The 27,695-nt window shown below is 42.7% G+C and overlaps 7 protein-coding genes across 7 annotated transcripts; 4 read left to right on the top strand and 3 right to left on the bottom strand.

Moving 5' to 3' along the window:
• Nucleotides 1-7,188: 7,188 nt before the first annotated feature.
• GCK72_025719 (uncharacterized protein) lies at nucleotides 7,189-9,693 on the bottom strand (the record flags this gene model as incomplete). Its single annotated transcript, XM_003088349.2, has 6 exons — nucleotides 7,189-7,575; nucleotides 7,648-7,677; nucleotides 7,728-7,855; nucleotides 7,906-8,009; nucleotides 8,619-8,761; nucleotides 9,649-9,693. The coding sequence occupies 6 exons, from the start codon at nucleotides 9,691-9,693 to the stop codon at nucleotides 7,189-7,191; spliced, it is 837 nt and encodes a 278-aa protein (XP_003088397.2).
• A 5,866-nt stretch (nucleotides 9,694-15,559) lies between these two features.
• GCK72_025718 (uncharacterized protein) lies at nucleotides 15,560-16,571 on the top strand (the record flags this gene model as incomplete). The annotated part of the gene is made up of 5 exons (XM_003105594.2): nucleotides 15,560-15,565; nucleotides 15,620-15,813; nucleotides 16,087-16,159; nucleotides 16,213-16,291; nucleotides 16,348-16,571. 5 exons carry the CDS (start codon nucleotides 15,560-15,562, stop codon nucleotides 16,569-16,571), a joined length of 576 nt encoding a protein of 191 aa, XP_003105642.2.
• Nucleotides 16,572-17,010: 439 nt separating this feature from the next.
• GCK72_025717 (uncharacterized protein) lies at nucleotides 17,011-18,625 on the top strand (the record flags this gene model as incomplete). The annotated part of the gene is made up of 6 exons (XM_053736456.1): nucleotides 17,011-17,033; nucleotides 17,127-17,219; nucleotides 17,266-17,500; nucleotides 17,987-18,180; nucleotides 18,225-18,303; nucleotides 18,362-18,625. The coding sequence occupies 6 exons, from the start codon at nucleotides 17,011-17,013 to the stop codon at nucleotides 18,623-18,625; spliced, it is 888 nt and encodes a 295-aa protein (XP_053580022.1).
• Nucleotides 18,626-19,894: 1,269 nt separating this feature from the next.
• GCK72_025716 (uncharacterized protein) lies at nucleotides 19,895-20,753 on the top strand (the record flags this gene model as incomplete). Its single annotated transcript, XM_003105434.2, has 6 exons — nucleotides 19,895-19,992; nucleotides 20,058-20,175; nucleotides 20,222-20,299; nucleotides 20,344-20,428; nucleotides 20,478-20,624; nucleotides 20,680-20,753. The coding sequence occupies 6 exons, from the start codon at nucleotides 19,895-19,897 to the stop codon at nucleotides 20,751-20,753; spliced, it is 600 nt and encodes a 199-aa protein (XP_003105482.2).
• Nucleotides 20,754-20,984: 231 nt separating this feature from the next.
• On the bottom strand, nucleotides 20,985-23,106 carry GCK72_025715 (uncharacterized protein; the record flags this gene model as incomplete). The annotated part of the gene is made up of 8 exons (XM_003105513.2): nucleotides 20,985-21,275; nucleotides 21,319-21,462; nucleotides 21,507-21,741; nucleotides 21,788-21,904; nucleotides 21,969-22,080; nucleotides 22,125-22,278; nucleotides 22,685-22,853; nucleotides 22,910-23,106. The coding sequence occupies 8 exons, from the start codon at nucleotides 23,104-23,106 to the stop codon at nucleotides 20,985-20,987; spliced, it is 1,419 nt and encodes a 472-aa protein (XP_003105561.2).
• Nucleotides 23,107-24,610: 1,504 nt separating this feature from the next.
• On the top strand, nucleotides 24,611-25,722 carry GCK72_025714 (uncharacterized protein; the record flags this gene model as incomplete). Its single annotated transcript, XM_053736455.1, has 3 exons — nucleotides 24,611-24,626; nucleotides 24,849-25,262; nucleotides 25,319-25,722. 3 exons carry the CDS (start codon nucleotides 24,611-24,613, stop codon nucleotides 25,720-25,722), a joined length of 834 nt encoding a protein of 277 aa, XP_053580021.1.
• Nucleotides 24,844-25,755, bottom strand: GCK72_025713 (uncharacterized protein; the record flags this gene model as incomplete). Its single annotated transcript, XM_003105599.2, has 2 exons — nucleotides 24,844-25,569; nucleotides 25,621-25,755. The coding sequence occupies 2 exons, from the start codon at nucleotides 25,753-25,755 to the stop codon at nucleotides 24,844-24,846; spliced, it is 861 nt and encodes a 286-aa protein (XP_003105647.1).
• Nucleotides 25,756-27,695: the final 1,940 nt, after the last annotated feature.

Below are 27,695 nucleotides of genomic sequence, written 5' to 3'. Positions count from 1 at the left end.
TGATCGAAGAACGTCTAGAGGCTTCGTGGTTTTCGACACTTGAACGAGTGTGCGAGGTAACCACAGGAGGAACTTGCGTTCCACCAGAGTTGTTGAATCCGACAGTCGGTGGATTTTGAATAAGATCGCGATCCTTGAAGTCGTCTTCGTTATGGTGGACAGATTCCGCATCCGAATGGTCTTCTTCGAATGGTTCTTCTCCGTCCACGGGTGAATTTTCCACATCCTTCGAAATATCCGCGGTTTCCGTTGGGGATATCTCTCCAGCGAGGTAATCCTGCTTCTCGAGGGCTGTTTGCAGGGCCGTGATGGCGTCCTTGATGACCGGCAGGTTGTCAGTCCGTGGTTTCAGGTCGAGATGAGCCTTAGCCACTTCGCGTAGGCGTTGACGTTCCTTGTTGGACAAGAGTTCGTCGATATTCTTGACGAATTCGTAGAAATGCTTGTCCGTTTCGATCATTCCCGCTATGACCATCAACTTTTTTCGCAAGTTGTCGATAGTCTTGAGCCCGAGAGCATCATAAACGGCCGAGGGGTCGTCCATGAAATGGAATGCTTGCTCCGCGGTTTTGAGGCCGGCGGTGCTTGCACGAGTGATTGCGGTCTTGACGTTGCGTTGAGCCGTCTTGAAGTTTTCCGAGGGCGAACGTTGATTGTTCGCTTGGCCATCTCCAGAGGTCGTCGGCAGTCCGTTCCGCGAGGGTTGTTGTCCGGTACCAGACATGGTTGGTTGTTCACAAAAGGGTTGAAGTCGAAAGCTGAAATTAAAAAAGTATTCTTAAAGAGAATTGAGACCGGACAGCGGGGCTAAAGAAAGATTAAAAAACAGAGAAACAAAACGCTAAAAAGTCCGCTCCTGTTCGGGCGAGTCCTGACGTCCATCCACGAACTGATCACATCCGAAGCTGAAAACCAGGCTACACAACAAAACTCCGATTGTAGCTTCAGCTGTGTTCAGTAGGCCGATGAGTCAGATGAGCTCCGAGACGTTGTCTTGGTAGGACGAATACCAAGTCACAATTGTGCGCATAACTCTAACTTAGTTCATCCTTAAAGGATGTTATACAACGTTAATCTCGTCATTGCTCATCAGCTCATCGACCATCACTCCAGAAGAAGAAGAAACCTTCGCCGTCCAGAGAGTCGACACAGTCTGAATACTAGAATCCTAGAAATGAAGTGGCTGGGGTGTGTTTTCGCTGTACCGTCAGCTAGACACGTTCAGAGCCTCGCAACTCTGAGATACGAGAGGGGTCCAATTCAGTGAAGAGAACTGAATCGGGGGTGGGGTATCGGTTACCAAACGAAGCTCCACTTATTCAAATCGGGATAGGCTACAGACGTCCAAATGATGCACAGCAATCTACACAGGCCCGCGGTGGTCCTGGTAGAGTGTGGATCATCTATTCAACTGAGCACGCAGCAAGATTGCTGTATCTCGAGGGCGTGTTCCTCGCAGCCTGGTGGCTCCTCACCTAACAACTCGAGGGTCTTCCAACAAAACACTACGAATTTACCTGAAGTAATCCGTCAGATTAAACTGGATCTGCTAATAGGCACTTCGGAACCCTTCGGTGGGGCACTACTATTCGGTAGGGGGTAAATTGGATAGCTCTTATTCTCCATTACCCGGTCAAGGTCATAGTAGTTTCTAGACAGGGAAACTAGGTGTTGTCCGAGGCGTATCGGTTTATTCAACTCCCTCTCTAGCGGGTTGCATTCTATTACCGGTTATATATGATCACTGATGCATCAAGGACACGCGGGTAACAGGATCTCAAACACGGTAAATTGCACGATCCCTAGAGACGTGGCGAATATGTCCACCTTGACCAGACAGTAAACTGCCCGTTTATCAATCTCTCACGACTACACGGCTTCACCGCGAGGACTGAACTAGAGGCATGGGATGAAATTGGACGTGTTTCTAAACTCGTACCATAGCTTAGACTCGGCTCTGTGGAACGATGGAGGGACTCGACCCACTCATCAACTGGCGGAAAACATCGCGAATTTTTGAATCCGATGCGGATTTACAGTACTACGGAGCTCCCCATCTGGCTAAGATGCCGCTTTCTTCCATAGACTACCACTCTTCCCAGTGAATCGTTGAACCTGGAGCACTAGGTGCCTCCCTGCTCTCGGATTCTTACCACATCTGTGAACATTACCGATTTTAACACGCTAGAAAAGCAGTACGATCTCGCACCAGTCCGCTCGAACGATCGTATCGAGCCTGCTCTCTACTCATCGCATAGAGTTGATTTCATCACATTTTACCCCATTCAAGAGCCTCGCGCTCATAGAAGGGCTTGGTTCCTTTACGTGCAGACTTGTAATCTAAAGAGGTTTAACGAAGAAGCGTTTGATCGGGCCATTCTGAATTAGAATGGTTGCTATCTGTATGTTGCGCATTTGCACCAAATATCGTCTGTTGACGAGGAATTCGATGAAGACCAAATACACCAAATGATGCATTACGTGCATCAACCTGCCTCAAAACTCCGATACATTATGCACCAAATCCGGCGCATCGTGCACCAAATCTAGTCCATTGTGTACCAAATCCCTCACGGAATATGGATTGCCAGAATTTTCACTCCGAGAGTATCGTGCTAAGTACGCAGCGAGACCGTTTCAATCTCGCTGATCACTGATCACGACGTTGACTGGAGCGCCCATTAGAAACCGAACTCTAGCTGCATGAGACCGAACTCTAGCTGCAAAACTCAGCTCATGCACCAAGCTTTCAATCTGAAAGTGGGTAGCGAGTTATGTCATACAGATTAGCACCGAAAAACGTTTCGTCTAACCAAAATGAGACGAAGATTGAGAGGAGTAGGGTGGGTTGGTGTCGACAGGCACGAACTGCACACTACTGCTACAAAAACGCCGAGCTCACTTTAGCCACGTAGCCACGTGGACAAGTTTATTAGCACACGTAAAAGAATACGTTCTTTCGAGACGTATGACGTTCTTTCGAGACGTCACGAGGGTTTACACGCACTAATAATTTACGTATAATCTCGTTGTGTCGTACTAGACCTAAAGTACATAGCTCTCGGTGGCGTTTCTGCCGGTGAGAACATCTTCGGGGGGGTACGACCACGCATGGACGGGTCGCTCATCGATGAACTTGCGTCGAAGCATGTATCAAAAGGAAAACTCCTCTTGGAGACTGGTCCTTGCTTTTCGTGACACGCTGCAGTTCGATCAAGCAGCATTAGAAAGAACTGAGGTTTCAACTGTAGATGACTACGAGCTGATGTCACTTGTCAAGGAGGTGACCGGCACCTTTGCCATCATCATGCTATAAGATCCACACCATTGAAGTAATCGAGATACTTCGCTAACGCTTTTCCTAAATCAATCAGACCGCCGAACATGAACGATTAACTTCCGTCTTTCGAGCACAAAGGAAATACGTTGATGAACGAATTTGAGATCGAAATCTCGGTACAAAAGGAGCTAACATTTTAAGTCGCTTGACTCAAATGCAGTCGTCAATAAGACGTATAGGTATAAACGAGGTGACGTAATCAACGGAGGACTTCTTTGACGAAGCCGTCCTTCGACTAACATCACTTATGCTCTAATTAATCTTGCTAGATGAATCTATTCACGAGGTGATGTATCTCGAACTGTACGCTTGTGACAGTCCGTATCACTCGCTCCGATTCTACCAATACTGGTTAATCGGATTTTAGACAATTCTCACCCAAAGCCGTACGCGAACTGATATCTGTATACCCCCGAAGGGCGTATGCAGTCTCAACTCTTAGAGCCGAATTCCTGGGGGGACTTCAGATTGCTCGGGGCCGCTTCTCATTCGATACTCGATCTCCGAGGGAGGGAAGTAACGAAAGGTTAGCAACGTCGAGGGATCGGAGACTTGCCCAGTAATTCATGTGGCCTAGACGATACAATGTGTGCGAATTATCAGAGAATTTCAACATTTATCACGACTAAATCGACCTTGAAGACTATATATTATACGTGCCAAATGTGCTTTCAACGCACCGAACGCACCCTAGCTACATCAAATATTGCTCACTCGATAGTGATGCGAGTACTTCAGTTACGGTACCAGAACACAATTTAATCCCTATATCCTCATCCTTCTCTTAGCGTTAGCATCATAGATCCGGATATTTTTTGTTTTATCCCGAGGGAATGGACCGGTTTTTAAGATCATCGCGATCACCGACCCGGATAACCCTGAATCTCGGCTTAATCTCGGGAGCCACCCGAGAGTCATCGCTCCGATTACAGGTTTAGGGTTTTTCCAATCGAGCACTTTTACTCTCGATCAGACGGGGAGAATTATAACGATTTAGCACAAATATAGGATCGTAACCCTGTGTATAGCATACACTTGATGACAGAATCATCAACTATCTGAGCCCCGTATGCCGAGTGAACGTTTCCACTAGCTTGTTACAAGAAAATTTCATGTATCCGGTGTCAATCGTCTGTAAACCGATCGTGGGTTTAGAATGCAACGAAAAAATATGCTCTAAGCTCCACATGCCCGAGGGCGCTGGACGAGTCCAAATCGGTGTACAATGTTAGCTGCCTGCTAACTTCTACCCAGTGCACGGAATCGTGTGTTCAGATATATCTGAGACACTCTCTTCTGTGGCTAACATTCAAGTTATCAGTTTACTCAGACTCGAGGTCATAGAGACGGATGAAAATCCTTTTAGCCTCGCAGATTCCGAAGAATCGTTGAGTATGACGTTTCACTTCTACTCATAACTATAGAAGTAGGAAAGCCCGACGAATTGGTCAGCGCTACCCTTTGAATCATCGTTTTCAGTTCGTGTTTGGACTACAGACGGAGAAGTCGGGAAGGTACTAAAGCCGATCTGAAATAGAGCAGAAATTGAAATAATTACGAGTTTACACTCATAGCTATATACCAATCATTGAGATCAACAGTATCAACAAAAGAACCGGTTTTATTTACGAAGACCCGTAAAAAAACTTAAAACAAAAAGGTTAACGATTAATTAGTCGATCCCGAGGGATTCTCAATATTGGCAGCTTCCTGGTCCTTGACAGAGTCAACGGACTCGGTCTCGATTTCCTTGATTGGCTTCTTGGCCTTCTTTGGCTTCTTTCCTCCAGCGTTCTTCTTCTTCTTCTTCTGAATTGGAACCTTCCCAACTTCCTTGGCCGAGGAGTCCTCACCGATTCCATTGGAATCTGTGCTGATCTTCTGGCGTTTGGACGGAGTCGGTTCCTCGTCAGAATCCGAGGTTTGAGTCACGTGTTTCGCCAGGACAACGTATCTGCCTGGACGCTGTTGAGCAGATGGATCGAGGAAGCGATCGACGTTGTACCCGAACTTCTCTTCAACCTCTAGGGCTTCCGAGGGAGCTACCTTCTCTTCTATGGCCTTTCCTCCGCCCGAAGAGCGTTTCTTCTGGCGGCGTCGAGGGCAAAGCGTCTGATGGTGTTCACGTTGTTCGAGTGGCAACGAGGGATCGCAATTCTTGCACACTCTGTTCTTCGCCTTGCAGGAAGATACCGAGCCATTGCAGCCAGCTTGTCCACAAATCATGCAACGGTTCTTTTCACGGAAGAGTTGAAGTTTCGAGGGCAAGTCTGGGTACTTCTGGCACCTGAACGAGTCGTGATTCTCCTGGCAGAAGAAGCATCGCGTAGAGCTCTGAACAAAGAACTGAATTAAAGAACAGATTTACAAAACTACTAAAACGTACAGCACTGCGAGTTTCAAGATGCTGAAGCTTCTTTCTCTCTTCGTCCTGACGTACTTGAGAATGTTGAGCGAGGTCAACAGTCGTCTCAATTGCCGCAATCTCGTCGAGGGCAGCTAGCTGTGCTTCATCGTCATGGTCGCTGGGTTCTAAGACTCGAGAATATGAGGCCTGCTCTTTCTTGATAGCATCAAGTTGGTTCGCAAGATGTCTCATCTCAGACTCTTTCTCCAAAGACGTGACTTTTCGCGCAATGTAGCTGCGAAGCGAGTTGTAGACATTAGTAATCTTGTGCGAGGTCTTCAAGAACTTGACACGATCAACTTTTCCGTCGGCCAGAAGCTTTTTTCCGAGGAGAATACTCTTGCCCTGGCAACGAGTCAGACGTCGCTGAGTCAACGCGAGTACACGCAGTTGCTGCAAGATTGAGCCCATCATGACTGACAGACCGTCGAGCGAAGCAAGTGGCGCGAGTCTGTCGACCATCTCAGTCCACTTGTCAGCCGAGGGGAGACGCTCAACAAAATCAGCTTTCGAGACGAGGGATTCGAGGTCTTGTTTCGTGGCGAAGCTCTCTAAATCTTTCTTCGTGATGAAGTTGCTGGCATCATCAATGGATCCGGACGAGGTGTTGTTGGCTTTGAGCTGAGACGAGATGTTCTTCAACTCCTGAAGAATGGCTGGTAGTTGCTTCAATTGTTGAACAATGTCGAGGGCTTCAATTTCCGCCAGATTCGCGGTTTCCTCGACTACGTTCGCAGCCTCCAACATTGGATTTCCATCCAAGTTATCATCTGCAAAAGGAATCGAATCAACACTCGGAGTATTGGGTCTCCCGTTTGGGAAGACGAAAAACTCCAACGGACCTTCGCGGATCTCCTGGTTCGCTGGAACTTCATGCTCTTGCGAGTCTGACTCTCCAAGAATCGAGGAGTGAACAGAATCTCCTGCATTGCTGCCTTGATCCGACGGATCTCCTAAATTTAAAGCTACTGATCACCATTCTTAGAGTTGACAGCACTAACCAAACTCCAGATCATCCAACTCGAGGATATTTCCGTCTTCCGCGTCTGCACCATTGGTTCTTGGAACCGATGAGTCAACCGAGGGATCTGAAAAGAACCGAGTCACCATACGCTCAATGAAAGTGTGTAATTACCTTGCGCTCCTCCCAAATGAATTCTTTCGAGCTCTATGGGGATCGGAGGCAACTGGATATTACCGACTTCCGGATTCTCGTCGAGGATTGAGTCTTCTAGCATCTTCTCCGTGTTAATACGTGAGTTTTCGTTGCTCATAATTGCTAAATCGATATAAAGCTATAAAGATTAATTCACCGAATCGTAAACGAAACAGATATTGAACCGGGTAAAAACCGGGTTACCGAATCAAAAGCAATCATTAAGCGAACAAACTCGATTTTTATTAACAAAAAGAATATGAATGAAACCCCAATATTTCAACTTTACGAAGGATTCCATTTGAGCGATAAGATAGAATCGAGGAATCTCGACTGTAGCTTATGATGAAACTTCAGCATCGCTTTTTGAGCGACTTGACGGATATGACAGATATCTCCATAACCATGCGAGTCCGGCTGTGAATATATCGAGGGTATGGATCCGCAGATCAAGTCGTTTTCACGAATCAATCTCAACGAGGATAATCTTGAAGTAGAGTAACGAGGGCGTGGGCATCTAACCTCGAGGAAATCAAAGATTGCCACGTGGTAAGCCGCCCATTCCTCCATCGGGGTCATACTCCAAGGAGTACGAATCCCGAGGTCATACGGAGTCTTCTGAAGGGAATATCCTCCATTCAACTCGTAGGCATGATTGGAACGCTCTCGAGACTTCAATACTTCAATCAATATCCACGTTTACCACACTCGATTGTGTGATACGAATTCATATGCTCGACATACCACCTCAATCCTCGGCGGGGAATGTTGAATCTGAAAACTAGAGGCATCATTAAATAAATTATCAGCTTATTCTAGCTAACCGGTCTTTCTTCGAGGTATCTGTCTACAATTCTACTTGAGGTCGGAATCTCTTCGGCTCGAAAGCGAGGGATACAGACGGTCGTCGTATTCATGCAACCAGAGTCCTGTCGGACAGACAAACGAGGGTCTGGAAAAGTAAAGAGATTATCGCTCGCCCTGAAGAAAATAAAAAATTACTCTCTCGAGAATCCATATTTCTGCAATTCGAGGGACGACTCCTGACCTGATTGTTAGCAACCTTATCCATTTTCTCGAGGTGATAGTTTCGAATTGGCAAATTTCTGAAATAAATATTACCGCGAAAAGCTGTCCTATGTAAAGCGAACAGAACAGAGATACGGAATATGCCGAAGAACATAATCGGGACCAATGAACACATAGGGAGCGATTCGAGGGAACGTCTACTCCAAAAATTGACAATTTATCAACGATTTGTGACTTCTTTTAACGAATTTCCGAGGGAATCCGTTCCGGCGGTGACGAAACGCTAAATAGCATCGGCCGTTATTTCTGAAAAATAATTTTTTCATAGTAACGGAAAGAAATCACGGGTGTTACCATCATCTTATCATTATTTGACCAATTCTACCGGTCCAATCGGAAGCTTTGGTTAATAAAACTCAACGAATATTAGAACGAGGGCGAAATTGCACAAATTTGAGTCGAGGAACCTGAGACACGACCGATAAATGAGCTTGCTCATGTTAAAACCGGAAGTGCGCAAGTAACACGCGAAGTGCGTCAGCTGCCTGCTGGCTCGTAAAGCGTTCGAAAAAGGCGCGTCTTTTTCGAACTCTCAAAAAGAAGCAAATTCAAACTCGTATCACACTTCCTCGAGTGAAAAACACAATTTCTAGTTAGACCACCGAGCTAATGCATTAAAAACTTACGAATATGTTAGTAAAGCAATCAATTGCACCATTGCTGGGCTTCTCAGAGGGTTCACGTCGAAAAGGTTTTTCTCAGAGATGACATTGAGGTAACGAACTATGCTGTACACGATTTCGTAATTCATCCTTGGGTGAAATGCGACCTAAAACAGCGACGAATCATTTGAAACATAGCTATAAGGTCCCATTACAACGACAACGATGTATTTCATAACCGTATAGATCATAGCCAGTTTATAGTCCGAGGGACTGAAGACTTTCTTTTTTGAATTCTGGTAAATCGCACACTGTGATGGCTCCGAGGGTTCGTCAGCGCCCGGTGGCGGATTCGATCCATTATCTGACATGGTCGATCGCGAGGTTCATTGAAACACAAAAATGAATCAATTAGACTCGGAATAGACGAAGTCAGAAAACTTTCACGGAGGCAAAACGAGTAAAATTAGTTAGAATTCTCAAAGAAATCCTTGCGAAAATGCAATACGCGAAGGTTCGGGATGTCGAGAGATAAAGAGCGGCCTCAGTCGAAGGAGTCACCTTCTCAGACGCCACAACTCAGAGCTCTTCACGAATAACTTCGGCGCAACCCGACGCTAAACCATCTCAAAGCTAAGCTAAACGCAAACTTCACAGCGAGCGAGATCGCTGCTATGAGAGCGTAACCAAGAGGCTTCGGAATCATAACGGATTCCGCGATGTGATCTGTTCTTAGTCTAGTGTTTCCATAAGCTGAAACTAGATCTTCTCTTAAACGACTGTCAGACTCATCAGTTATAGTAGAGCTCGCGGAGTGGAACTTCTTGTGCCTCCTGGAGTAGCGAGGTATCGCTAGCCTAATAAGGCCCTCCGCTTGCCAGGCGGCCGGCCCGTTAATCTAACGATCCGCTGGCGAAACTCCAAGACACACCTAGATTCCCCTCACCGAGATACTACAACGAAACGAAGACTCGACTGACAGAGAAAAATCATAGCTCATAAACGACTACTTATGGTTACTGAGAGATACGAGATATATGACGGAAGTGAATACCTGTAATGGTAGATTACGAGTCATTGACGAATCGACGACACTCATCTACACATGAGGAGCGCACTTTCTCAGACTGCTCGACCGATCGCTCGGTGGATGCGAATGATAGGTGTTTTCAGCCGGTATTCCGAATGATTCATCTAGATCGACCCGAGGGTGGAGTAGAATAAATCACACAGAATTTAGACCGAAGTGGGAACTCCTACGAAATCGTAGTAGATCTTAGCTTCGATCAGCCGACTGTCCTCTTAGCATAACTCCGACAAATCGCTCATATCTGTCTAAACCTCGAACAGATACACCGCTAGTTTATGCTCTTTCTCTATTCCAGATGCAAGCGTTTTCGAGTAGGATTCAGGATCGATAATACTCTTGACAACGATTACAAGTAATCTTCAGATTTCGAGGGAGAATTCTCAATCACTATTGACTCTATAAAGAGTTCAAAAGCCACGCGACGTGACGAGAAAACTAGCTCGTAGTCCGGTCAGAATACACCAGATACTCGAGGGTAAGCTCAGTTTCAATACAGAAACCGTGCTTCAAGAATCCCGCTGTCCTTCGAGAGAAACCTGTATACTTTCCCTTCGAAAAGGATCGTAAACCTGTATCACTCTACGAACAACTCGAATGCTGACATCCTTCACAGATACTCAGAGTTCCATGTTATATTTGATCAATTATCTAGGGTTTCGAACCGAAATCCGTTACCCGTACTTCATCTACTAGTCCGATTGTATAATCTGATAGCACCAAATCTGTCGGCGGTTTGTACCAACTGCCTCCTGGAGCAATGAATTCAAGAACTCATGCTCCGGGGGGCCAGAGGGTTCGAGTCCTTTCTCGATCCGAAGCGGCTCTCTCAAGAAATTCGAGGGATCTCTTCCGATCGCGAAATAACTCGATCCCAATGACACAACTCCGAACGAATCAGACTCGACACTAGAAACCCTTACCAGATCGTAATTACTTACGCTCCGGGGGGCCAGAGGATGCTCCATAGGGAGTATCCTCCTCAGATATTACATCAAACTGGTACATGAAAGATAACTTCACAAACCAACACAGCCGACTATTCCTGGGTCTCCCGGAATCCTCGCGAAGAGAGGAAACCTTGCGGTTTGCTCGCTCCGGAGTGTTCCAGAAACCATGAATTAACCGGGGTGACTGTTTCAGCACACGTTTTCACGCTACTGAATATGTCGGTCGCCAAGATGCATCCAAATGATCATATAAAGGATATACGAATATTCTTCAGCTTCTCAACTAAGTCTTCTGGTAAATAGGTCAGTTTTCGAGGTCATCGGATAGAGGTATTCGAAAATCTAAACGCATGTATCGAGGAGCTCCCTCTATGAGGGCACCCTGTCGATACGAAATTCGAATGGCTCGATCCGACTAGAACGAACTGGCACCCATTCAGTATACAGCTCTCCAACTTTTACTTATACGCTCAAGTATCTTCCCGAAGCTCAAATCTCAACCATACGAATGTATGGCGAGCTCTTCGCTCCGAGCTGAAACATGCTCGTCATCGTAAACCGATGAAGCTGACACCAAACGTACCCCGCGGAGGAAATCTCACGGCTCGTATCCCCTGATCAGCCGCGAGCGACTGTCGAACAGCAGATAAGAGTGGCAGATTGACTCCACGAGATCTATCTAATCGCAGAAGACAAGTGCGAAATTACTCAGTATTCTGCGATAGTAGCGATTCCCTTCTCCGGAGATTTGGAGCAATCCTTCGCCCAATTTCGTTTCCGATCTCTCCGTTCGAGTAACAGAAGGTTTCGACTGCTCGATCGCTTCCACTCTACTAACCACGTGACCTAAATCACGCGTTTTCGAATTTAGGCATCAGCCGAACCCTTACCAGGATACTCGTTACGGATTGAAGGGAACGCAATCAACCGACTGATTCCACCAAATCCTTTCGAGGGATTCTGAAAGCGAAGGGTCCACTCAGAAGAATCACTAAAAGAACAAGCGAGGCAAGTCGGCGAGGTGACGGGAATCCGAAAGACTCGAAATAAATCGAGGGAGATCAGACGACCGAGGCTCGCGTTATCACCATCGGGTTCTTCTAGGATCACTTTTATATTCGAGTTCGAAGCGGAACTATCGCCAATTCCTCCTCAATCTCGAACGTAAGCAATCACAGACTCAACCGAACGTACTGCTACGCTATCTACTACGACTTATGAAGTCCTGAGCCTTCGGCTGGTCCTTAGCAAAGCACGTCAGCTTCCCTTCTTTCAAACGACTGCCGAATCGTTACTAGTTTGTCCCAGAAGACTTCCGCTTTCGCAGAATTCTCCCAAAACTCCCTAGAAACAATAAGGCGAAAGAAGTTAGTCTGCCGTCTAATGAAACTCTTCGTTACTCGCTAATCACAATCACAGCAAGGGGATGACGACACTTGGGCACTGTACATGCCCTCGCATTAGATCATGAAGCCCATATAGCGCTTGTATACACGTCGAAGTTCCCTTGCCGACTTAAATGACCACTCGAAGTGGAAGGTATTCGCTAGGGGGAACAATGACGCATCTACACGCTACACGAACTCAGCCGACGCAGTGTGGTGGAGCACTTGAGGCGAGGAGCAGGATCATCCACTCTGGAGGTACGCCCCGTCTCTTGCCTGGCACCGCTTACGCCAGCTCTCAACGAGCTCCTAAAGTCTCAAAACTAAGATCTAGAACAGCCTTAGCTTCACACGAGGGGGCTCGCCTGCTCTGCCTCGACCTCGTAGCTCTCGAAACATCAGAATACTTCTGCTGTTCCAGAACCACGCAATCAAAACATCAGCCGACCCGAGGATCCGCACATTGTGCCGATTCGGAGAGACGTCCGTCCCACGAGGGAGATCGTCTGCAGCAATAGCTGCTGATCCCCCGACAGGGCAAGAACTACTGAAAACTGTCCGAAATCCGAAGATCTAGGCCAGTTTCAGCAATTCGGCAGAAGAATAACCGCAATCCGCACAACACACAAACCCAGGGACCCCCAGTTTTTATTTACATTCTCTCTTAACTCGAGGGTTCGAAATCTCGTCCTTTAATCACCGAAGTGACTATCGGAGTTCTCTAGAGCTCGAATCTTGAGAAAATGTCTTGAATCCTTCGCGTCAATAAATGAGGATCCTTCTCAAGCTTGTATCGACTTCCAGTCTCTTCGGCAGCTCTCAAGGATTTTCGGTTTCCCGAAATTCCGAGCGAATCCAAAAAGAATTGAAAAATCGATAAACTTGCGAAATTTCCTCCAATCGACACATCGAATCCGCAAAGAGGCGTCGAATATCCAAACAACAGATATCCGATAGATTGGGCATTTGAATTCGGAAGTCTCCGAGTGATTGGCGTGCCTCAGAAGCTCTTTTGTTCCGCAAACGGATAATTCCGTGTTAAAACACAGCAAGAACCGGAGCAACTAGCACACCCCGCTCACTAGGGAGCCATCGAAAACAAAACCAACCGCAATAACCCCGTATTAAGCCGAAAAAATATTTTTTTCAGCGAAAAACGAGGGGATTTTGAGTCAAAACGAGGAAATTCGACTGTATTCCTTCTTCTCGACATCGTATTTGACCGTCCACGAGGCGATTTCATCAATCCCAGTCGATTTCCATGCCTCTCGGGATTTTCGAAATGTTTCGCAACATTTCGAAATCGCGAGCGACGTCGGAATCCGGCGGAGAATCGAGGGAAATTGCATCCAATCCTTGAAAACCACAGCAAAAATAGCAATAGAATCCCATTCGGAGCCTTCCTCGGACTTTCCGATCGATTTTCTCGCGAAAATCGAGGGAAATTAGACCAGAACGGACTGCTCCCGAAGCGAACGCGACACGTGATAGCCATACAACAGGACACCGAGTGTTTCCGATTAGTTTTCGCTTTGATTCGCTTCTCTCGGGATTTTCGAAATATTTCGCAATATTTCGAAATGCCGAGCGAAGGCTAAATCTAGCGAAAACCGGTGGAAACGGGTACCTGAAGACAGCTAACGAGCTGCGACGCCCGACAACATCGCGCAAACGGTCGATCCGAGGGGTCTCCGGGCGAATCGAGTCCAAATTCCAGCGAAAATCGACGAAATGTGCACGAGGGAGCCAAAATGACGACGAGAAGTGGAGAATGCGAGCCGAGGTGGCAGAAACTGTGCGAGCAATGCAGCTCTGGGCCAAAAAATCTCAACTTTTCCGAAGAAAAGGAAATAATTTAGGCCAGCGCCGATTTCTCGGGAATTTCTGCCGAATTCCTCGCGAAAACGCCGATAAATCGGGGTTTTCAAAGACTCTGGCACTATTTTCGGGGTATTCGGTCGCTTTATCGCGAAAAAATCGCGAAAAACCGACGGAAAACCCAAAAAAAGTGACGAGAAATCGCGAGGAAATTCGCAAATTAATGAAAACGAGGCCTAAACCCCGCGTCTCACTAGAGCGCGCTTGCTATAAATTTTAAAGGACGACGCCAAAGGCGCGCGAAATTTAAAAAATAAAGCATAATTTCCGCGATAATTCGTTGAGAAATACCCGAATTTGAGACTTGCGAAATAAAATTTCGCCTAAAACACTAAATTCTCAAGGAGAAACACGTGATAATCGAACAAATTCAATCGAAAAAATCGATTTTTGGGCAAATTGTGAGCGAAACCGACTGATTCGCTGGGCCGACGGAAAAATCGATTTTCATCGAAATTTCCTCCGGAAGCCAGTAAACCTGGTCAGATGCACCAAATGTGGCCATCTCTTCTATCTCTCGAGAGGGGGACAGAAGGCCGCCGGTAAGAGCCGAGTGAGATGTACATGTTCTCGCAATTATACCTTCTTTTTAGGTGGTTCAGAGGTATTAGAAGGCGCCCATTTGTAAGGAATAACGCGTGTTTATAGATAACAGGTTTATTAGGATAAAAAGCATGTCCAACGAGGGACTGCATTAAAAACCTATACCGGTTATCTCCTTTACAGAAAATAGGGTTAAAGGGGAAAAGGTTCGTAGAGGACTAGAAGAATACCCGCGGTGATTCTCCTAAAAGGAGAAGAACCGAGGGATTCGCCGAGTGCTCGACTACAACTTCTCCAACAAATCTACAATAAAACGGGGGAAAATCTCAACAAAAGAATCTAAAGATTAGCTAAAAAGTTAGACTGAATAAATTATGATTAGGCCAAGTCGTTGTTGTCGGTCAGCTACGGTTGCACTCGTTTCCTGTGTGTCGGCGCGGCGAGACCAGTGATGTTGTTAATAGCGTGCGCCTTTGATAGTGGAGACGCAGACAACGAGTATGGCGGTGATTTGAATTGAAAGGGAATTACTTCCGCTTCCAATGGAGTTAAAGAAACAGGGAAAAAGGGAGAAAATAACAGAAAGTAAAATATGAAATAAATGTAAACTAAATTAGAATAATTTAGAGAACAATTATTACATTTTAGTTTGGAGTGGGACAGGACCCTGATTCGGGGACCAGGAGACTGTCAACAAGTGTTCCTATAAAAAAATGGTCAACTACAAAAATGATGTGCTGTTTTTGCACTGTTCAACCCATACAAAGTTAAGTGCATCGGACAAATATGTAAAAGCGAAATACACTATCTAACTTAGTCATTCTCCACTGTTAACATCCAACGTTGATAACTTTTTGAACGGTTCTGTATATAATCAGAGAAACATTTTTTAGACCCGTCGCCAACAAGTCAACACTTGCCGTATTCTGCTACGGACCATGCAAGTACTTCGGACAAAACACTTGTTTTGTCACTTTCGCCGTTGTACAATGTTCCGTGGTCGCCGCCAGTTTTTCCATCCTCTTATCCTTCTACTACCGGTATCGTCTTTTAAAACTACACCAGACGAACACTAATAACCATGCCAAAATCTTTATCATTTTCTTAACTTTCCCCACTACTATGATGGTGAGTACACGTTTCTAAAATAGGTTCATGAATAATCTTGTCATGCACTTGCAGATCTTTCAACTCTTGACTGACTCTGATTATGCAATTGTTGAAGCAGAAACAAGAGAAATGCACCCGGATTATGATTACACGACTAACGCGTTGATTGGGTTTTCGGATTCGAAAGGAGTCGGAGCAATTATTGCTCAATTGCTGATTTCATTGGGGGTTTACGTTGCTCCATTGATAGCTTTCTATTATCGCCGGTAAGATTTATTATTATTTTTTGTTTATTGTAGTTTTTCATCAATCCACTTTTTCAAATTCCAACTGCGTTCAGTATCCAAAAAAAAACATAACATCAGTACAAATCGTACTCTGCTATTACCAAGATTAGATTTTTTATAAAATGACAATTTTAATTATATGTAAAACACTGGACTTTCAACTTTCGAAATGTCACTAACATCATTCTTTTAATTGGAAGTAAACAAATATGACGGAGACTACGTTTTTTTTTTCAAAAAATCATTTTTCAGAAAAATCAACAACATCATATCTACAAATACGGTTCAACGGATACCCGTCGCTTATTGCAAGCAACTAATTAATGTGAGGAGCATAGGAAGGACTACAATATAAATAACATAATTAATTAATTGCAGGGCCTACTCATACAAACCTTAATACCATTCTGCGTGTACATCCCACCATACTCGTATTTCCTTTACTCGCAAATTTCAGGTAACTTAATTTAAAAAAGACGTAAAACTCATTTTCAAACCTCAAATATTTTCCAGGCGAATCCAACCTCTACTTTGAATATCTTCTCAACATATTCGGATCCTTCACGGCGTTCATCAATCCACTGCTCACATTCTACTTTGTGCTACCGTACCGTCGTGCTCTCTGCAAAAGAGTCTTCAAATACCTGCCATCAATATCCGAAGAAGGAACCGAAATCACAACTTTCCCGACGAATGCAAATTTTCAACGAAGAAACACTGCCTCGACGAAATTGTAACGAACAAAAATAATATTTTAATGCAATTTTATTTTTTAATATATTTTTCAATGAAATGCTTTTCTCTATTCTGTGTTTTTCAGGTAGATTATATTACTCAGCAAATATTGCTTATTCACCGGAACTTAGAAAAGTTCCATGAAAATTGAATGAGTCTGTTCTAACAGGTGAACGTTTTTGTTATTGTGGAATTCTCGTCTACCTCTGTTGTCAAAAAAGTTCCAAGTATAATAGTTTGTAGCTTTTACTATCAGACAACTATACATATCTCTTCTGCATAGTGATTCCATTGATATCGACGTCAAAATTCACTCAACTGGAACACACTACACACTCCGTCCCTCCTTCCCTCCCACTCCTCCGCCCAGTATCTCGTGAGCCACCTACCATACCCCGTTATTAGTTTTTGAACAAACTACTCCAATCATTCACGAGAAACATGATGTCGGACATGGAGAATCGGTTGGTGTTGATCTTAACTATATTCTATAACCTCTACTTTCTTCTTGCAATTACTTCCCAGATCCTATTGCTGTTTCTAATGATAAAATGCAGAGTCAGATCGCTGAAGGATATGAAAATTTATTTATTCAATACTTTGGTTCTGCAATTCATATCAACGATAAGTGCGTATTTTTTGCAGTGCAGGTTTGTATAAATGTTCATAAAATTTGTGTTAAGATGTTTTTTGTAGGGCGGTTCCTAGTTCTGACACCATGGCATTACTCTGCTATGGACCATGCAAATACTTTGGAACGATTCCTTGTAAAGTCATATTCCAAATTCTTGAAACCTCTTTGATTGCATGTGCCACATCATTAATCATTGCGTTTTACTATCGCTATGAGATGTTAACAACCAATAGCTTCACCAGAAATCGTCATTACAAACAACTAGTTATCAGTTACGGTATCCCACTTGTATTTCTGGTGAGTTACTAGCCAAACCTTCAGTACCGGCCAAAAATATATCATTTCTGCCTTTTTTAATCGCAAATATCCAACTTTGAGAGTATGTCCTAACAAATCTAACTGTCCCACAAAACAACTTTTTATGGAATCGAACAGAACAATAGTAGAACTCTATTTTTGTAGTTGATAACTTTTCTGTACGGACTCTCCTCAGAGAGTTATGGTCATTTCAAATGGACAGCACAAAAATCGCACTATTTTACACTAAAATGGGATGATTTGAGGAAAAAATTACTTTGTCGTAATGTAACTTGCTAGGGAGCACAAAAAGTTATCAACTAAAAAATTAAATTCTACTCTTGGTTTGTTCGATTCCTTCAAAAGTTATTTTGTGGGACAATTAGTTTTACTTTGTTACATTCTCAAAGTTGGACAATCACAACTGAATGAGGCAAAATGTGATATAATTTCGGCCGGTATTGTATTTTGACACGACTTTTTCAGATATTCGAAGTGCTCTCTCCAAGTGATTTATCAAAAGTTGCCGCAGAGCTAATGGCATTGCATCCAACATATGATATTGATAGTTATACCGTCCTTGGTTTTTCTGAAGTAAAAAGTGTTATAGCTACAATCCAAACACTTTTAATGATGCTCGGCATCTATGGAACACCTTTCATTGCTTTGTTATTTCGAAGGTGTGTTGTGAAACTCCTTCGCTTTTATTTTGTTTCTCTTTCAGCAAGATAATGAAAATCCTGAACAAAACATCTAAATCATATCACGCCGAGAAGATAGAGCAGACTAAGAGCATGATTCAGGTTGGTTGTAATCTTTTTCTGCTCATCCTCCCACACAGAAAACCGTTTCTTTTTTCAGGGGCTAACTCTCCAAACGCTTCTCCCGCTTTTCTGCTACGTTCCAAGTTTCACATACTACATTTATGCTCAGTACACACATTCTGACAGTTTGGTTGCGGAATTCGCTGTGAGCCCGTTTGGATTCATTTACACTATTTTTGACCCTCTTCTTACTATTTATTATGTGCTCCCTTATCGTAGAACTTTTAATGCCATTTTCAGAAAACATAGTGTTTCAAATGTTACTTTTATCCAATCAGAAACTACAAGAAGAGTAATTTAAGAAAAAAACCCTTAACGACGTAATAAATATTTTCCATATATGCCTGTTTTATCACTTTTGCAAAAACACGCATTTCTCTATTTCTCGGTCCCCGATTGATTTAGCATTTTTGGAAACTTCTCTCCTCCCCCTTCCACAGATATTCAACATAGAACAATAAGTGATTTTGTCTCATGGAACACCAACTCAGCTATTACTCATTTGCAGCGTCTCCGAGTCGCACATGCTCTCTCCGCCTGACGCCCGCGCCTCTCCGTGCCCTTCCGCTTCGGAGAACGACTGTTGAGACCATTTTTTTGTGGGCGGAGATTTTCTCTACTGGTGTACAGTAATCAATATCGCATATCTGTGTCTCCGCCTACTCTACGTTTTTTCGCATAGATCATTCCCGAGAGACATTGATTGAGAGCTCCTCAACGATATTTTTCTCTTTTAGCTCCCGTTCTCATTATTTTTTCTCTAATATCTTCCAGGTATCACCATGAAACCTGGTGTACTGTATAGTGTTTTCTGGCTCTCCAACTTCTTTGCTACTGTTGACCAATTAAAACCTTTATACCAATTAAAACCTTTATAACTCATCTCGATCGTTATCGTCGTCACCGAAAAGTAAAGTACTCGATTCCAGTTAATCTCTCCGTCGATTTCAATATTTTCGTGAAATTATACTTTTTGCAAGCATAGTAATAGCAACAACTGCACAAAATCCACAAGCTGCATAGACCAGAGTTGATTGTTGGGGCATATTCGGTGTCAAATTCTCAATATCTTCAGATATCTCTTGTCTTTGGTGTTGATCGTGTCGGAATGTCCAAATTAGGTCTAACACAACTCCGTTCGTTCACCCAAAACCTTTTTGGACCTGATATTAATACTTAGCGGTCCCCGATTGATTTAGTATTTCTGGAAACTTCTCTTCTCCCATCTCACAGATATTCAACATAGAACAATAAGTGATTTTGGCACATGGAACACCAACTCAGCTATTACTCATTTGCAGCGTCTCCGCGTCGCACATGCTTTCTTTGCTTGACGCCCGCGCCTCTTCATGCCCTTCCACACCGGGAAAAACTGTCTGCTCCTTCTTTTTCTGGGCGGAGCCGCATGGTGTACAGTAATCGATATCACCCGATCTGCGTCTCCGCCTACTGCTCGCTTTTCCGCATAGATTATTCCCGAGGGACATTGATTCAGAGCACCTCGATCATTATTTTCTTTCCTTTGGCTCCAGTTCTAGTTATTTTTTGGTAATTTCTTCCAGGTACCACCATGAAGCCAGGTGTACTGTACAGTGCTATCTGGCTTTCCCTTTTCATCGCTATTGCTGAAACCCGCGCTTACCATGATGTCATCTGGAATTCTAGGTTGTAAGTTTATAGTTTTTTATAGGTCAACCTTGTTTTTAACCTCATTTTAGCAATTATTCTTCCAGCTTCAATGAAAACTTTAAATTCACCAAAATGCATGTCCGTCTCGGAGACCAATTGACGATTGTCTGTCCAGAATCTTATCACCAAGGAATGAGTTATGAATACGCCAAGCTGTATTGGGTAACCAATTAAATCTTACGAATATTGTTTCATTGTAAATTTCCAGGTGTCTGAGAAAGAATTTGAACAATGCTACACTGACCGGTCCCAGCCATTTGGAGTCTGTGGGGATGAAGATAGAACAGTAAGTTCCCTATGTACGCTGAAGTGCACTCCGAAAAGTTTCAGGAAACAATCAAGCTCAACTTCCGTAGCAGAAACCCAATCCCTGGTGGTATGGAGTTTGAAGTGGGAAAAACCTACTATCTCATTTGTAAGTCTACAAATTCTCGTGATTCTAGTCTCATTTTTGGGTTTTCCAGCAACTTCCACCGGCGAGGCTTACGGAATCAATAATGTGATTGGAGGTCTCTGCACTGAGCATCAAATGAGAATTGCGATCGAGATTATTGGCGGCCAAGTTCCTGTTCAGCAGATGAGATACGAAGTTCACGAGTATCAGTCATTGAGTAAGTGAAATTGTAAATCTCTTATACAATTTGATTGAAAATTATAATTTTTCAGGTTACACCGCTCCAATTTCTTCCTGGCTGTCACTTCTCTTTTTGGCTTCATTCGTCCTCTACTATTACGTTTAGAACTGTATGCAGATCTTATTTTCTGTTTCTCTTGGTGCCACCAACAGTTTTGTTTTACCTCCCACATCTCATTTCTCAAAAATCCTCAATTCATTCTTAATCTATCTTTTCTGAGATTTCTCTCTTAATCAGTTGTTCCTTCATATCATGCCATGTTATTCTAAATATTTATTCAATAATCAATAAACCAGAAATAATACAAATAAATTAACTCGTCTCCAATTAAAACCTCTATAACTCTTCTTGATCGTCATCGTCATCACCGAGAAGTAATGCACTTGATTCCAGATCGTCTCCCCGTCGATTTTGTTTTTTTCGTGAAATGAGACCTTTTGCAAGCACAGTAATAGCAACAATTGCACAGAATCCACCAGCTGCATAGACCAGAGCTGATTGTTGGGACCTATTGAGTGTCACATTCTCAATATCTTCCGATTTCTCTTGTCTTTGGTGTTGATCTTGTCGGAATGTCCAAATTAGGTCTAACACAGCTCCATTTGTCCATCCAAAACCTTCTTGGACCTGGAATCGATATTTATCGGTGATAAGACAACTATTGACTCACAATATATTCTCCTCCGGCTCCTGGAGCACCTCCAGTACTTCTTGCGTCATATTTCTCCCATACTCCACCACCAACTACACCAACAGGGTTGTAAATCCCATTGTAAACTGTTTCTATGAAAGACGCGGCTTGCTTTTTTGCTTCCTGGAATCAAAATTTGAGAAAAAAAAAGTAGAAAGTTTAGTTACCTGTTGCAAAAAACTGCAATTGGAAGCAAGAAAACTTTGAATCACAAAATGTTGATTTGGTGCCCAGACATTTGGAAAATCCCATTGCTGCACAGAGTTAGCGGGTAGAGATGATGGAATACCACCAGCATAATTCAGTGCTCCTGATGATTTTATGTACCCCTCAACCTTGGCGGAAAACTGTTCGAAACCGGGAAGCATCAGTGGATAAACATTGGAAGGGTAGAAGTTCAAGCTGAATTTTTGAATTTCAGAAAAACTTGCTTCATGAAACGACTCACTTCTTTTTTTTAGTGGGTATATCATAATCAAACCATGCGCCCTTTTTATCATCCCAGAAAATTTTTTGGATCGCATCACTCAGTTGGTCAAACTTTCTTCGGTATACAGCAGCCTTACTGTAATTAATTGACGTAAGTTTCTAAATACTTTTTTCGAAATTGAGAAAGTAGAAGAACTCACTCAAAATTCCCAAAATGATCCGAATATGACGCCAAAATAATATAATTTTTTGCAATAATCACATTCAAGTCTACAGGAACTATTTGATCGGTGTGGATACTGGATAAGTCAGCTGAAATCAAAAATTTAATTTTAAAACTTCTTTATTTACCACACCTGTGTTATTGCTCTGCATCCACCGAGAACTAAAATCCCACCCACTCTCGCATGCAGATGAAATAGACCTCCAAACACTGGAAGGGTCGGATGAGTTCATACCGATTTGGTAGTCTCCACGGAAATTTTCTGGTCTTGGGCAGTTGGATAGTGTCTGAAATTTTAAATAAAACTGAGGAGACTATCTCATAAGGTAAGTCTTTGGACACGCGGCTTTCAAACTATCTATAAATTTGGTTATAGGTGCTTTCAACTTTTTGCCATTCAAACCAGCAAAATTTCTTAGTATCCCAACTTATAAGCTCTCAAATTTTTCATATGGTTAAGCTTTTTCACATGGAATTCCGAATCGGCAAACAAAATACGCAAAGATTTTCTCGTTTTTTTAACGTACGTGCACCGGCGGTTCGCTGGGGAACACATTTGGAATCGCGCCGTGGCGTATATCCGACCGATTCGGAATTCCATGTGAAAAAGCTTAACCAAATAATAAATTTAAGAGATTATAACTTGGCTCACAGGCGTCACCAAAGACGTCCATTGTCAGCAGTTATACTTACTCTGTATGCAAATAACGTTTGTCCTTCAACCTCTATCGTCCGGTTCTTCTCCCAAAAACTCATTTCCATTTCCATACTCTCCATCCATTTCTTGTCAAATGTACTCGTAGCTTTTGTATACTCCCAAATCATATGTGGGAATAAAGGAGGTTGAGATCGTCGTGTTAGTCTTAAATAATAAAAATTAATTAACAATGTTACACCTTTAAAAAAAAGTAAACTCACTGAATATTACCCGAATTCGGAATAAACCCAAGTGTTACAACTAGACTCGAGAAGTTTTCTATGATTCCTTTCGTTGTCTCGTACATTTTGGAGACCAGCAACCCCTTGATTATCCAGTAAGTATCCCAATAGAAATAAACATCGAATCGACCACCAGGAACAATAAATGGTTTTTGGACGGGTAGGAGGGGGTACATATCGGGGTGGCGGAGGACGTCAGATGTAAATTGACGCGCTAGTCGTTTCCACCTTTCGTTTAGTTCGGCGGCTAGTTTTCTGAAAGAAAGTCAAAATTATACTGTCCAAAGCTCCGCAAAAAACGAATCAATTTTTTCGAAAACAGTTTTTTCAATGTTTTTCTCACTTTTTATCAAAAATGTGCGCATTTTTCATCATTTTTCAAAACTCCATTCAGTTTTGAATCATAGTCGAAAATTTCAGGAAAAAAAAGAATTTTGAATCTTGGTGACAATTATCCGAATATTTGAGCCGGGTCGCAATTTTGCTGACACAGCCCGGGACTTGACAAGTATAACCTACGACTATGAAATTTGTGAAAGACTCACTTATGTTTCTGGTTAGTAATTTCTTTCAAAAATTTCGGCTCAATATCCCAATCCGTCAGATTTACAACTTCTAAATAGTTGACTTGCTCAAAACTTTCTTTGCAAAACGTTTGAAAATCATCTATTCGCATTGGGTACTTCAACCTGGAAGAATATAAAAATATAACAACCTTGTGTCGATTCGTACTTGTCAAATTTCTCTAACACCTCCGCAGCCGGAATTCTCAACTTGTCTCCAGGACACAATTTCTGCAATCCAAATTGCCACGCATTTTGTAATATTTCACCATGACAATAAATTTCCGATAATGGTCCTGTGCATAAACTTTCATTACAAGGCACATCTAGTGGATTCCACAGCACTGTGTTTTTACTCTGAAAAAAAAAAATATGAAAGTTGCGAAACACACCGAAAAAAAATTGCCATACATTTATAACACCTTTATAATTAATGTCTAGTCGAGATTGAATCAAATGTGGTGCAAGCAGGAAACTGAGTAATATTGAACCAATCCATCTCATCTTCAATATAAAAGTTGCAGTAGAACTTGGAATTTCAGGCTTGACATCATATGTATAGACGACCAATAATCAAGAGAACAGTTTGAGTAAATAAGAGGAAGGAGGAGAGTGGAAAAAAAGAGAAAAAGAGAGTAACGAGGCAAAAAAAGAGGCAAACATAGCTGAATGGCAGGAATTATTATGTGAGCGAAAATGAAAATGTCGGTGTATCTAAATCTGGCTATCCTCTTAGCAGTAGTAAACACCGTTTCTTCTTGAAAACAATATTTTTTTGGAAAACAAAAAGACCGAAAATGTACTTGTATGCCGGATTCTGCAAGCGTATTCATTCTGTTTACAAATTTCTTCTTATCAAATTCGACTCCTATCAGAATACTCTGACAAACAGTTCATGTTGTTCCTTGTCGTCTATTTGCTTAATTTCACTCCAAAATATTTTGAATGGAGGAATGAAGTTCATTGAGTATGTATGAATGACCACTTCTGGCTGAATAGGAAGAAGAGTGGAAAATGTTTTCGTGTTGTGTTGTTCTCTTTTTTTTATTACGTTCAGTGTGATGAATGAATTTTCAAATCCCAGAATAAACCAACTCAATCCAGAACATTCTTTTGTATGAATCACCCTGTTTGTAAGTTACAATTTGTAACTAAAATTTTCAATCTGTTCTGCCGATCCCTGAAGACAGCCACTTTACACTTTATCAAATCAAGACTTTTCTAATTAGTTTAGTTTAGCGCGGTCAGATGACACAACACAACAGAACCAGTTTCGTTTTCTGTTTCTGTGAAGAAAAGTTAATGAAAAAGTTGAAATGAATGATAAAATCTTTATTAGAGTTGACCATTTCAAGCCTCGAACATAGTTCTTCCTGGGCAGGCACAGTATCCGGCGTCGTCTCCTGGCGCGCCATCGGCTCCTGGTTGTCCGGCAGAACCGTCCTCTCCTGGCTCTCCTGGTACTCCTGGTTGTCCAGCGTATCCACGTGGTCCTGGAGTTCCGTCGTTTCCTGGAGTTCCAGGTGCTCCCTTTGGTCCTTCTGGTCCGCATGGTCCAACATCTCCTGGCTTTCCATCGACTCCCTTAGCGTGGCGAGTTCCGCGTGGTCCTGCTGGTCCGCGTGGTCCAGTTGGTCCTGTTGGTCCGGCCTTTCCGGCTGGTCCGGCTGGTCCAGCTGGTCCTGGAGTTCCTGGTTGTCCTGGATGTCCGTTTGGTCCTGGCGCTCCGTTTGGTCCCTTGACTCCTGGCTCTCCATCTGGTCCTGGTGGTCCGGCTGGCCCTCCTGGGCATGGAATGCAATCAGCCTCGGCGGCATGAACGTAGGTGAGAGCCTTTCCGTTGACTCCTGGCTTGCCATCGACTCCTGGATTTCCGTTGAGTCCTGGAGCTCCTGGTGGTCCACGTGCTCCTGGTGGTCCGTCTGGACATCCTTGAGATTGGAGTCCACAGTGACATTGGCTGTTGCTACGCTTGTGACGTCCGAAGAGTGTCTTGAAGTTTGGTGGAGCAGCAGTTTCACCAGTTGGGTTGACGTGAAGGGACAAGATACGGGACCATGTCTCATCGGACTTCATCTGAATATTCAAAATTTAAAGACTAGCTTTCCAGTAATCCAGGAGGAAAACCTTAAAATCATTCATGCCATCTGTAATCTCCAATTGCAAGTTGTTCAAGTCGGAGATGATGTTTCCAACAGAAATGAGCAACATGCCAGTAGCAAGGATTGATGCAGCACTAGTGACTGCAACCGCGTACGACATCTGAAAGACAAAATCTTTATAAGAAAAAATGAGTGAAAAATAAAACCAACCTTCTGTGAAGAGTTAACCGAACGGTCGACGAGAAAACTTGTATCATGACTGCCCTTTTATAGGAAATCCTTGACGTTTGGTCACACTCGTCTTATCAATTTGAGAGAAGAAGGCTGGATAGAGACAATTTTTTTTTGAGAGATTGTAACTTTCTCTGTTCTACTCTATTTCTTTCTCTTTTTCTCTTTTATCACAATCAGTTCCTTGTTTCCAGAAGATGTCATTGGTAACGGCGCAACGCAATCAACAGAAAAAAAGAAAAAGAGAAGAAAAAACTTCTGTCTCTTTTTTTGGACAGATAGAACCAAGTAATTGTTGTTTGCGGCGGTATCAATTCTCCGCAATTCTATCTTCATTTTCTCTTTTAACTCGATTATGTTCTTGATTTCGAATAGGTGGAAGTTTACATTAGAAAGTGTTGAAAGGGATCTGAATCGCTGAAAACTTAAAAATATAGAGTGACAGACGTGCTCAAATAATAAAATTGGGATTCAAAAAGTAAACTGTTGTCAACACCAGGTACTTGGAAGTTCTCAACTTGCACTGAAGTCGAAATTTCGTAAATTTCACTTAGGGTGTGCCACGACGCCACTGCTTGTCCCATGCTATAAAAATTTTAAAATACTTCAATCGCATCTAGATTTTTACTTTTGTACATAGTATGGAGCCTAGATTAAGAGTTAGAGTTCACTTGTGTGATTCTCGACTGTGATCGCCAAGGCTTGCACGAGTCTTCCACAAGTGTTAGTTTTAAAACTTCCATTCTCTTTGTGTGTATTTACAGGCAGGTTTTCTAGATTTTGAAAAATATACTACAAAGATACAACCTGGTGAAAAATCAAGAAAGACAATTGAGTGGATTTTGCAAGAATACTGTGGGAGGATATGAATGATCGAAAAACACTTATTCAAAATCATATCCAGTGCACACATTTTTGAAATTTGCATTATTATGTGGGTTCGGACTGTTTCAGACATGATTTTCGGAGGAGCATTCAACACGATAACCGATTTTCTGGGCAGACACTGATTATGAAGTGTTTTCTATAGATTATACTATCTTGGAGATGATTTTTATTTGGACTAAACATTTTATTGCACTATAAAAAAAACTTGATGAATGCATAAAAAGAGAGTGTTATCTACGTACCCTAAACGTTTCTTGTCTCAAATATTGCGATTTTTTCACAAAACTTCAAAATTACACAACCATTTCGACGAAACTGTACTTTTAGATGTAAATTTTACTAATCAGGCATGTCAGTATTAAACGTTTGGAATCCGGAAGGTACAAGTAAAGCAAACTTGCAAAATCATGATTCGGGTTTTATATTTCTGGTTTTCAGAAGTTTCTAGAGTGCCCAAAGTTTTCAAAAGATCACAAAGTGAATTCACAAACGTGTTTGAATGAGAGAAATTTCAAAAACAATTTTTTTCATTTGGGTTTACTCCTTCGAAAAACAAGCATCATTAATTGAATGAAATTAAAATGTCAGAAAACTAGTCAAATGCGAATTTCCAATTTTCAATTCCACTTCAAAGAACACATTAAAATTATACAAAACATGACTAAGATAGCATCTGATGAGGTCAAGAATAAATCAGAACCGCTAACCAACTGGTAATAATTACAAAAAACCACAAGGAATACAAATGACAATAAAGTATGTGGAACCATATGCAGATAGGAGGCAACATGTGTTCTGCCTCTCAGGGCTAGTTGGTAGTAACTGGTTTTCGCTATAAGCAGAGAGAGAGAGATGATATAAAAGGGCGAGTCGTTGGAGCCATATCATCACATCACTGGTTTGCATTCAGCAACAGCAACCAGTCAACCATGGAGTCTCACGTGGATCTTAAGCTTCGTACCTACCGCTGCATCGCCTATT

This window comes from Caenorhabditis remanei, chromosome X (genome assembly GCF_010183535.1).
Source record: "Caenorhabditis remanei strain PX506 chromosome X, whole genome shotgun sequence".
Taxonomy (NCBI): domain Eukaryota; kingdom Metazoa; phylum Nematoda; class Chromadorea; order Rhabditida; family Rhabditidae; genus Caenorhabditis; species Caenorhabditis remanei.
Note: the sequence above shows the minus strand (reverse complement) of the source record. Positions and strands in the feature narration are given on the sequence as shown.